Source organism: Ceratosolen solmsi, unplaced genomic scaffold (assembly GCF_000503995.2).
Source record: "Ceratosolen solmsi marchali unplaced genomic scaffold, CerSol_1.0 scaffold10, whole genome shotgun sequence".
NCBI classification, from domain to species: domain Eukaryota; kingdom Metazoa; phylum Arthropoda; class Insecta; order Hymenoptera; family Agaonidae; genus Ceratosolen; species Ceratosolen solmsi.
The window spans coordinates 11,085,171-11,097,584 of NW_011948412.1; the positions used below are offsets into that span (position 1 = coordinate 11,085,171).

The window sequence follows — 12,414 nt, forward strand, 5'->3', positions numbered from 1 at the left end:
GCTCTTCCGGACATTGTACGCGTAACCTAATAATTCCCCCGATAATTTCACGTAGCTACACGCACTTGTGTAGTGCTAGTACCAGAGCTTCCCATTTGCGGCCGTTTCCACTTTGTTTGACGCGCCTGCATCCGCATAACGAACTCCCTGTCCACTCGGTCGTTTGCCCTTGCCCCCCAGCCTCTCATTTTCCCAGCACTCGCTTATGCTTTTTTTCCTTCTTTAGAAACTCCATTATACGCGTAAAAGCAATTCGTAGCCTGAAATCGAGGGAGGAAGGGAGAGAGGGAGGGAGGGAGGAAGAGAGAGAGAGAGAGAGAGTGTGTGTGTGTGTGCGCGTGCGTGTGTGTGTGAGCGAGGGACGAAGGAGGAGGAGCAAGAGAGGGTAGTAGCTTTTAATGGAGAAAGGTAGCTTCTTTCACGAAGAGCGCAGGAGCTTCCTAATCTTTTTTAGATTTTTCTATAAAGTACATGGATTTAGTAGTTCCTTTGATGCAACTTTCATACACGCATTTTATTACTCATCTAATCGATTCTATATTTAAGTGGATGAAAATTTATGAATGAAAACATTTAACCATTAAAGATGTTTTAAACACATCATAAGATATCATTAAATAATGCTTTCTTCTCAGCTAAAAGCTTTAAATGAATTAGATTTTTAATGAATTTATTTTATTTAACCTTTTATTGATTATTATAGATTATGTGCATAGTTGTAAATATATACGCGCACAGATGCACGTATACTTACTATAAAGTGTGTAAGTATAAAATGCATATAACAGCAATTTTCATAAAATAATTATTTTTAAATCAACAAAATTTTCCCGTAATCATGTACTATTTTTATTGATGCAATTTTTCGTACATATATATTAGCCAATTCGCATAACCATTCTATAATCACAAAACAATACTTACGATATAAAAAATATTTATAATATTGATAACGAGGGTAAGATATTTTTAATCGAATGATTTTTCTATTATACCATTATTATGATTAAATTGAAAGTTATAGGAAATTCATACTACGACAGATGAATAATTATTTCCAATTTATACATAATATGAATAATAAATTAACTTTTTAATGAATCTTTTTTTCATTAGAATTTTCAAAAGAAGAAATAATTAATTTATATATATATATATATATATATATATGGCTTCTTTGAATTATCTTATGAAATGGCAAAATAAATAATACGAAACAAATTTTTTCCTCTAGATATCACAAACGGGAGTGCATAAGTATGTATGTACATATACATATGCGCATGATAAGACATATTGTTGACGTTTTACAGTAGATAGTAAATAATCTTTTGTACAGAAAATTCAGACAAGTTTACGCGAAGCGAAAAGAAGATAAGTGATTTAGTCACATCCAAGAAACCAGACATTGGGGTTCTTGTGTACTAAACGAACTTTCATCAATTATTTTATAACCTTTTACAAATTTATTTTTGTGAAGTAGTTAAAACTAATTATCGCGATTGAAATTTCAAAATGTTGTACGTAAAGTAAGTAATAAAATGGAATACAATATAAGTTCTAAATAACAACTGCTTAAACTATTATTTGTACTTAATTTATTCATTTGCAATAGTAGATCGATAAAAGAAAGTATTGGCTCAAATAAAATGAAACAAAAAAAAAATGTAATTTATAACTTTTGTCCAGGGTCAGTTACATCTATTATATTTTATGTGCTGTTTACATCAGCTCAAAAGCATCGAAGATAAAAGCAGTAAAACTTTCATCTGGGCATGATATGCCTATAATTGGTTTCGGCACTTGGCAGGTAAAAACATACAACCTTCTCTATTTAATTTTATCAAATTTAGAAGTATAATACAAGAAGGTTTACACTAAAATATTGACAAATCCGATACTTTGCTCTTTGAAGATACACCTTCTACTTAATATATTAATCAATCATGAAAATTTAATAAAGTGAAAAAATAATAATGAATCGTGCACAGTTTCTTCATTGAAACTGAAAAAATCCTTATCGTTTCATTTTATTACGTTCGTTAAAAAGTCACGGTTCAAAGGATCAAAATAAATGTTATAATAAAAAGAATAAAGACAATAAAGAAGTATAATCTATACAAGTATTCAAAAGATTTTCTTAAAGCTTCACTCGTCATCTGCCATTATCGTAAATTATTAGCTTCCGTCGAAGTTTAATAATTTTAAAAGAAGAAAAAAGCGGACAAAGGGGGGGGGGGAAGGGAAGACAATTATGGGAAAATAAACTTCATTAACTCCTTCGGAACTACCGAGCTTATCGATAAACAATAAAATTATCAATGCCAGATGCCACCAACGGCCATCGATGTCGCCGTAACCAGTGCACTTGAAATTGGTTATCGACACATTGACACAGCATTTACTTATGGAAACGAAGAAGCTATTGGCAAAGTGTTGAAAAAATGGTTTGATAAGGGCGGCAAGCGCGAGGACATTTTCATAACGACTAAGGTATAATAAAAAAAAAATTTAAGCAAGATTGTATTGTCTTAAGTTATTGAATGAAATGGAAATTTAACTGTATTTACCAATGCTCTCTTTCTTTATTTCGCATGGAACATTCTCATTTTCGGTATTCTCATAAAAATCCCTTTCACTATAAGTTGTAGTCGGGTAAAAAAAAAAAAAAAACGAGACTTCAAATTAAATTTCAAGTTAACGTTCAAATATATGCATCTACTTCGCGGAGCTTCGATTAGCTTCAAAAATAATAATTATAACTGAATTGATTAAGCTGCCGCCGTACGGAATGCAACCTTCAATGATCAAAAGTTACTTGAAACTATCGTTGGAAAAATTGAATTTACAATATGTGAATATGTATTTAATTCATAAGCCCTTTGCCTTCGTCAAAGATAAATACAAATACGAAGCTGCCAAATATGAAAATGGAAGCGTAATGTTGGATCTTGAGGCGAATCATCTACTTATATGGAAAGTACGTTATCACACAATTTTCTAACTATAACAATAAATCTTTTACACATCTATTTTTATATACGTATATCCAATAATCTCAATGTTGCATAAATAATTGCTCGATTCATCCGTTAAAATAAAAAAAAATACTAATAAATAATGCATTCATTAGGAAATGGAAAAACTGGTCAAAGCTGGACTTACGAGGTCTATTGGACTTAGTAATTTTAATGAAAGCCAACTCTTAAATATATACCATAATTCAGAAATTAAGCCAAGTAATTTACAGGTAAGAGGTAATTATTATATTCAAATAAATAATGCTTTCGGCTGAAAAATAATAATAATAATAATTTCGCAGGCCCTTTGAAATAATTAAAAGAAATAGCGAATTTTACTAAAAATAACCATTAAAAGAATTATTGCATACATTACTTAGCACGGGGGCAATTGTTATGACCTCGGATCCTCGCCGATCGTCGCGTTAGAACTAGCTCTCTATACACATGATTATATATAATTTACAAACATAAATAATTTAATGTAGAGAAGCCCGAATAATTTGCCAAATAATTATCTAATTGGATGAAATGCCCCGTTCCCGACTACTTGCCAGATAGAGCTGCAAGCCTACAATCAGCAGAGGCCAATGCGTAGACTCTGTGCCGAGTACAGCATCACCGTGACGGCCTTCAGTACCCTTGGCTCGCCCGGCTCCTCCGGCGACAAAAGGACCAAGCTGAGCCAGTCACTGCCGCGACTCCTGGACAATCCCAAGGTGAGCATAATCGCGGAGAGGCACAATCGGACGGCGGCTCAGGTGCTGCTACGTCATGCGGTGCAGAATGGCATTGTCGTTTTGCCAAAGAGTACGCATCCCGAGAGAATCAAGCGGAACATCGAGATATTTGATTTCTCGTTAACGGACGCCGAGATCGAGGAATTGAATAATCTTGATAAAGGCGAGCGTGGCAGGATCTTCAATTTTCTTGGCGATAAAGGGTGAGTCTTATCAAAGTTTTACCTATTAATATTATTCGTGACGCGGACTTATTTTTGGCAAAGAGTTACGTAATTACGATAAGGTATTAATGAAAAATTCCAATAATTACGGCAATTTGATTGATATTTATAGCGTTCTGGCAGGCTTTTCAAACTGTAGATTTCAAAACAGCGTCTTAAGAATCGTTTAAACGACCACGACAACTTATCATGTAAATAATAATAAATTAAAAGATAATTTACAGATATTCTTCTATAAATATTTTATAATTCTATAATTATTTTATTACAATTATTTATTGTCTTGTTATTCATTGTTTATTATTTATGATACGTATAAGTCGCTATCTTTCCAATTGTGCACGATAAATTTTCCAAACGAATGATAATCCTTATTATTATGAAGTTTTTGCGTAAGTTGAAAAAAATTACACGCGCGTATATAAGCACAAATGTTAATGAAATAAATGTGTTGATGTACGCGGTTAAGTAAATCGGCATTAATCGCTACATTTTCTCGTAATCGTCTTACAATGAAAATAATTTCGTGTAAACGGGATACCGCAGCATTGCGCGGTAATATATTGAAATTCACTTTTACTCACTCACTTTTCAATTAACTCGATGAATTATTATTATAGCATTCTAACGGCTTATCGCATAAATAAATTCTTTTCGAGAGAAGTATGATGTATGCGAGGAGTGGACGCTTCAAGGTTTATTTAAACTTAACCTATTACGTGAAAATATTGATAATGTACAGGTTACTGATAGCACATGTTGCAAAATTAGGAGAGAAACCCTGACTATTATTACTATCAGTACAATTACTCTAACAAAGATTACGGTGTTAAGGAACAATGAATTTAATATAATGGATTTGGTTTTATTTTAATAGCCTCCTTTAAAATGCGATAAGAGTTGGTTTGCTTGAAATTTTAAAACTCGTAATAAATATAAATACAATACTTCATACATTATAAACATATAATATATTCGGCAAAAATTTTTTTATATTTTAAGATTTTCATCGCATAGTGTTAATCGATAAGATTGATCTACATTTTAGATCATCATCAGTTTACCATATGTATTTACAATTGTAAATTATTACAAATTGATCTATTTTGATTTTTAGAGTTGAGAAACATCCACAATATCCATTCGCAAGTCAACTAAAATATGAAAACGTGAGTGTCAACGTACATTGACGGCACTATAAATCGCTATTCTTATAATAATATGGATAAATTTCTCACATATAATGCGTTAATATCATAGTCAATATGATAAATATATGTAGCATTAAATCATAAATCATAAATCCTAATTTTCAATCAAATAATTTTTGATAGACAAAAAATAATGTTGAAGAAAACTGTTTTTTACACATTTTATTTTAGTTAAAAATCTGTCGTTGTAAGTATTTTTAAAAAACGTATATTTTTATAAAATCTACATTTAATAAAATACATAAATACGTAAATAGAAGTTTTGTCGAAAACTATTTTAAAATGTCATATTACATCGTTATTTAAAATAATTAAGAAAAATGTACAAAAAATGTCATTCGAATTAATGAAATGAATTAGAGAATGAAAAATTGGTAGTTTCAATCGTTTCATTTAAAATAAACGATTTTTAAGAAGTTGTACTATTTTATATAACCAATAATTAGAATTTTAAGGAGGATCTATTAAGCATTGATACGTTAATATAATGCAATATTCCGGATATAAAATCTATACGAACATAATTTTCCAATGAAATGTTTATTCATTGTGCGCTTAAATTGCACAATAACCAAAATGTTTATTCGTGAACCCATTTGCTATGTATTTCTTATATAATGTCAAGTAAGAAACAATGTATCTGTGGTCATGCAGATTATAAGCTCCTAATAAGACCGAGTAAGTGGAGAGTAAAGTAATGTAAGCAAATAAATAAAAAGAAAGCCCAACCGGTCTAAAAGACTTTAGGCGACAGTTGTTCCACATAATGTATATTTATTTCCAAGTCATGCACGATCATTTTAACATAATTGTCAGTTAAAGTGATTTGAATTGAGGGAGCACGAGATGAAACATATGCCCCAGTCGTCGGAATGTCATTAAAATCCGAATTAGCCCGCTTGCCAGGAGAAGCCGCCCATTTCTATCCAAACACCTCGGGACAGCAACTCGCTCGTGGCATCCGATTACCTCCGGAATCAAAAAATCCGCAAATCCTTAAGAAGCCGAACGTCTCTACTCTAGGGCGAAATTGCTCTCGGTGTCGGCTCCAACTCCTCTCCGTTACTCCCTCTCATTCCTCGGGTTATTAGCGCACGGCAGCCGAAACGGCACATGTGCGCCCTCGCGTGCCGCCGACAGCGTCTCCTTTCTTTTCACGGGTTTGCATATAATATGCCCGGGGTGAAGGCGGCGCGTAACAGGTGCCGCCACTGCTACTGCCACTGGCCCACTCGTAAGAAAAAACAAAAAGAAAAAAAAAGAAAAGAAGAAAAAAAAGAAGAAAAAACGAAGAAGGAAAAGGAGAGGAAGAAAAATAGAAGGAAGAAGCGGCGGTCGTTAGCCCTCTCGATGCCCCCGTTTCACGATTTCCTTTTTCTCGCTCCTGGCTCGCCATACGTAATTATATGGAGCTACCTTCTCAGACTGCCGTATTTGTTGAATTATTGCTTTTTGGTAGAAATAGCCCCGACGTAGAATATAAACTATCCGTGCGCGATATTATGTACAATTTGCTTTGACAGCATCGATCGTCGAGTGATCGTTAATGCTTATCCAGGCAGGCTTTACCGATCGGGTTTTGGACAAAAAGAAAAAAAAAGAAAATTAAAAAAAATTTACGCAATCGACGATTCACTACACTCGCTACGCTTGGTAATTGGCTACAAAATTTCAGATTTTTACTAGTGATTTTTCTTTCAGTGAGTGCGAGGTTGAGTCGACGAACGATGAAGAATAACGGATGTTTGCTAAAATGATATATTTATTAATGTGCTGATGTTGTAAAGATTGTGAAAATAGTAATGATTTGGCAAATAGTGAAAAGTCAGTTTTGTAAATAAGGAAAGCCAACTTGTTACACTGACGATTGAGATCTCTGTATTTGAATGAATGGAGAGTTGCGTGAAATGATCGTTTTCGTTTATTGGCATATCCTTAAGGACGTATTAAATGGTCCGAGACTTGCATTGAAAATTACTTTGTAGTGCAAATATCGCATATCGGATAAGAATGTTAAAGATTTGTCGTTATTATTATTATTTTTGTTGTTGTTGTTGTTGTTGTTGTTGTTGTTGAATTTAGCCTTATTTCGTGCAGACTTATGAACCATACACCTGACAGCATAAAAAACGCTTTAAGCTTTAAATAAAATACAATGTCAATCGATACAATTCTTTAATCTCTTCTATCGTCTAAAGTATCGATCAAATCGTTAAAAAAATTCGAGAATAATAAGATGTAATATCCTCAATTATTAACCGAATACTAATGTTGTATTATCGCGGCTAGAATATCCGACTCAAAGAGGTCAATCTTTCGTAACCAACCGATTACAAAGTTTTCCCTCGTTGATTGATTATTTACATCTTCGGCGTTGATTGATTTTCTATACTCCGAGCTCTAAACGATAAAATACTAAAATTGACTTTTAACGTATTAGCGCGAATGAGCATTTTACCATCGTTATTCCTTGCGGACTTGTATTATCGTCTAAGGCAAGGACGAGCGACATACGACGAAGGCGGCGCTTCGACCTTGAATCGTGGACATGTAGTCGTGCATGTCCACCTCTTCCTTTCCAGCTCTCACAAGCCTCGTCTTCAATTTAAAAAGAAAACTGTGCATTTATGTAGAAGGTGTAGTCCGTAATATGCACCACCTGTCGTTCTCATGAAGAGAGATACAATATTACAAATACATTTACTTTAAATGCGAAAAGGGTCGAGAGTCATTTGTCGCCTAATGACCAACAATTATTAAGTGTAAAAATGACGAGTGCACAATAATTTATCTTTATCGTTATTTACAAAATGATATCTCGAATTATCGATTCAAATGAACTCTGAGCATTAATTGCTATAAAAAATTCATTTTCTCTAAACATTCTATTGCATTTTTATAATAAAATGTGTAATTGGAATTATTAAATTTATCATCTTTAAGGCAAATCTCAACAGCATCATTTTATAATAATGAAATGAAAACGAAATTTTATGGCAAATGAGCCGTTACGTTTATTATAATTAATAACAACATTTACAAATATAACCTGTAATTATAAATTTAATCATATAAATCAATGATACTAATAGTAGTTTTATATTCAAATATATATATATATATATATATAAATACATGCTGAATGTATCAATCATTCACTTCAACATTTCCTTAGACAAATTTTCATGTCTATCTAGTTTCTTATGTATGTCTTTTTTATTTCATAAGCGTATCGAAATGTTAGTTGAATGTGTGGCTCATGCTTAAGAGAAAAAAAATCTTAGACCTCTACGCAAGTCTTCGTTACTTACGCTAATCTTTTTTCCACCGTACGTTTTGCTATCGACCGTATGTGTTGTTGATGAGAAATCGATTATTTTGAGAAAAGAAAAAAGACAACCTGACGCAGATTCGAGAGAAATTTTTTCTAATGTGCGTTTATGCTATGATGATAAATGACCGTATATATGTGGAGATGTGTGGTATAGTCTATTTCCCATTAATACACGCGTACAAGATGTTAGAGAGAAGAAGGGGGGGGGGGAGATGAACGACGTGAAAAATGATAAATTTTCATTCCATATAAATCATACATAAAAATATCATTATGCACGTACTTGACTTGGTTAAATGAGAATTTCTTTGACTCGCTCACTGTTTATTTTTGTAGTAGTACTAGTACTATACAGTAATAGTACTCAAAGTTAATTATGTAAGATATTTTTTTCAACAATCTATTAATATAATAATATTTACTTGTGTAGTTTACACACGTTCAAATATATATATATATATATATATATATATATATATGTATTGTATTTAAGTGTATTTGCATCGATATGTGTGAAATATTCATTTAATGACTTTTAATCCATGTTTGTTGAAAATTGATCTTACTTTACTAATTTATTACATTTTTTGTTTCAACTAATGTTCTACCAATAGCAATATTTATATCCAACATAATTCTATTTATTCTATAAATTATCGCGTATGAGATGTAATTTCGATTTTATCGAAACGTATCGGTGGTTTACTTAATGTAATAAACATCAAAAAAAAAAAAAAAAAAAAAAGATCTCGACTTTGATTTCTAATTGAGTAAAACTGTGTATCCTATCTCCATAATACCAATAGAATTATTAATATTAATATTTATTAATTATTGTCTGAATTATTTTTAATTAAATAAATTTTATTCAGTTAAAGGTCATATGAACATGAAGATTGAATTGTAACGTAGTCTCTACACTTAAAAATAAATAATAGTTTTTTTTATTCACCGTTATAATATTCAGTTAAGGAGCAAATATATATATTGTTCTTGATAAATATATTAACATATTAGTATAAAATTATTTATTATAAACTGATATTGAATCGATTCTTAATGACCACCAATTTAGCATTAATGTAATAATGATGTTCGAGTGCAATTATTTGATTAAGTATCCAAATTATTCAATTCTATAAATTATTTACTAATATTTATAGAACTCTCTCTCTCTCTCTCTATCTCTCTCTCTCTCTCTGACTTTAAATAAAAAAATAGTAACTTTTATTTAAATAAATTTACGTGCTTTAATGTATAATATTCTCTGCATTTACAAATGTTAATGCACTCTGTACTTAACGCTAAACTACCTTATTACGTAACACTCTAAGGTATTTACTTCACGATTTAATAATTGGTATTTTTACAACATTCAAGGAATTTATCAATAAATAAAATTAAAAAAAAAAATAACAATCACGGGAATTACGAAAGCAAGTGAAAATAAGTAGTAGATTCTAAATTATAAAAGTAATGACTTTACATTCGTTTAAAGAGCAAAATTGAAGAAACAAGAGTTCGGGAGGAAGAAAAAAAATCAGGTTCGTGAAATGAAATGAGTTAATTAATTAGTTTTTGCAATCTGTGAGGTAATAAGTTTTCCTATTTGTCAGGAAGTACAAGTATCCTTTAGCTGAAATCCCTTACATAAGACGTTCTTCTTACTCTATCTACCCTCAACATGAAAATTACTGGCTTAGTCGCCATTTTCTTGACAAGGCTTACGACGAACCCTCCAAAGTTGAGATTTCCCTGGCTTCTAATACGTGAGAGGCTGCACCAAATTGATGTCGCAATTTGTACTAGAAGGTCGTGTAGTGCGTGCTCTTTATTCATAGTTATATTCCATAATTCATGCTCAATAGAATATTTAAATTATTAGGCAGTTTGCATGTGATGAATTAATATAAAATGCTGCCTACGTTTATTCTTAACGAAATAATCATAATCATTTTATTTACGACGCCATACACATGAACACGCGTGCGCATGCATGCACACACACACACCCACACACACACACACACACACACAAACCCATATAGATGCATATATGTATATGCGCCTACTCTTCTAACCTTAAATATGGATAAGGGAATGATGTTTGAGCATTCATATAATATATAACAAAAATTGTCTTACCATTTAAAATTTTTCCAAAATTAATTCATTTATGATATTTCAAATAATATGCTTCTGTATGTGTTTGGTGTGTGTGTGTGTGTGTGTGTGTGTGTGTTTGTTTGTGCGTGTGTGTGTGTGTGTGGAATGAAACGTTTTGACAAATAAATGTGGAAATAAAGATCGTTGTAGGACCTTTTATTGAATATTTTGGAAATAGGAAATATCATTTACAATGATATGCTTAGAATATAAATTCTTTATTTCAGATTATCGTTTAAACAATTATACACTTATATTTAATTCTTGGAATCGTAAAAATTAACTAACGTAAGTCTTCCTTGTCAACATATTATATCACGGCTTAAAAGACCATGTAAAATGTCACTTTGTTTATAAAATTGAATTTATTTCATTGGATCCTGTCTCTGAAATCTTTTGTTATTGTTTAACTCGATATAAAGATCTTTCGATGCAATTCACTTCGACCAACAATTTATCATCTCGAACGTTGCTTTTCAAATTTATGTTCTTAATAACTGGCGAGTACACGGTACATTTGGATGGAATTCAAAGTTTGCCGTTGACGAGCAACTCATCGCTGATGAAAAATATTATGGATGATCTAAGGAGCCAGCCCCCCACCCCCCACACACACACTCCCCATAGGTATAATAAAATGTCACGCATAAATCTATCCCCCTATTAACGCATTGGAATGCGCATTCGCCATCGTTCGTACGAGTCGTGTATCTGCGTGTATTCGGAAGTGAAATTTTCAAAACGCAATCCATACTATTCGCTAAAACGTCGTCCGTTAAGGTTAAATATGGAGCGAGATTTTAATTGTATATAACTGACCATAATAAGCAAGTTAAGCCACGGAATTTCACAGATTCCAGACTTCCGGCTTCGTCCTCAAAACACGAATTCCGTCGGAATCCCAAGATTTATCAGCACTTATCGTAGCCCCAATTCGCCGACAAAGCAAATAAAAAACAAGAGAAGCAATGTCCCCCCTTCAAGTTGGTACAAACCGAAGGTGCGACCATCTGCGCGGGGGGAGAAATAAGGTGTGAAGTTTCAGCGGGCGGAGCAAGGGGTGAGGTGGTGTGGTGTTGGACGATCTGCGGTAAGGTGAGGGTGAGACAGGGATGGCGGCGGGGGCCTGCGGCATCCCGCGGTGACCAGCAAACTATGATGGATCGTCGTTTCATCGTCAAATCGAGTGCCGACAATCGGGGGAGAATCCGTGGCCGCGCCCCCCCGCCGAGATAATACAGCCTCTTGCCGTCCCCTTCGCGTAGCTTCGCCGCTACTTTGTCCCCCGTGTGTAACAATATTAATTGGCGCGGCGTTCGCTTATTAAAGACGGAATTTTTGAAAAATAGCCGGATGTGAAATGGAACAGGCTTGGGGTAAGGTGTATTAGCATTGCATTGATAGACGGCGATTTGCCCCTCCGAGTACGAGTGAGAAATGTTCAGGAAGGAATGGGATAGTAATTTAGAGGCGCGCGCGTGTAATAAAAAGGTGTTATGATAGATAGTTTTGAGATATAAAGCCAATTTGGGCAAGCTCTGAAAATTGTATTTTCATGGGATGCAAATTTATTTGCAACTGGACAGGTGAAAATGCATTATAAGTAACAAAAATTGTATCATTAAATGAGAACTAATGACGTATGGATAACACGTTGACTAAAGATGGATAAAATTTGTCAAAACCTTTTCTAGCGAGTATCACTGAACCGTGCTTTTA

The 12,414-nt window shown here is 33.0% G+C and overlaps 1 protein-coding gene across 1 annotated transcript; it reads left to right on the plus strand.

Annotated features, from left to right (window-relative positions):
* The first annotated feature begins 2,301 nt into the window (after positions 1-2,301).
* Positions 2,302-5,174, plus strand: LOC105364913 (alcohol dehydrogenase [NADP(+)]-like). Its single transcript, XM_011502949.1, has 5 exons — positions 2,302-2,493; positions 2,777-2,980; positions 3,134-3,250; positions 3,578-3,963; positions 5,102-5,174. Exons 1-5 carry the CDS (start codon positions 2,329-2,331, stop codon positions 5,172-5,174), a joined length of 945 nt encoding a protein of 314 aa, XP_011501251.1. The 5' UTR covers positions 2,302-2,328.
* Positions 5,175-12,414: the final 7,240 nt, after the last annotated feature.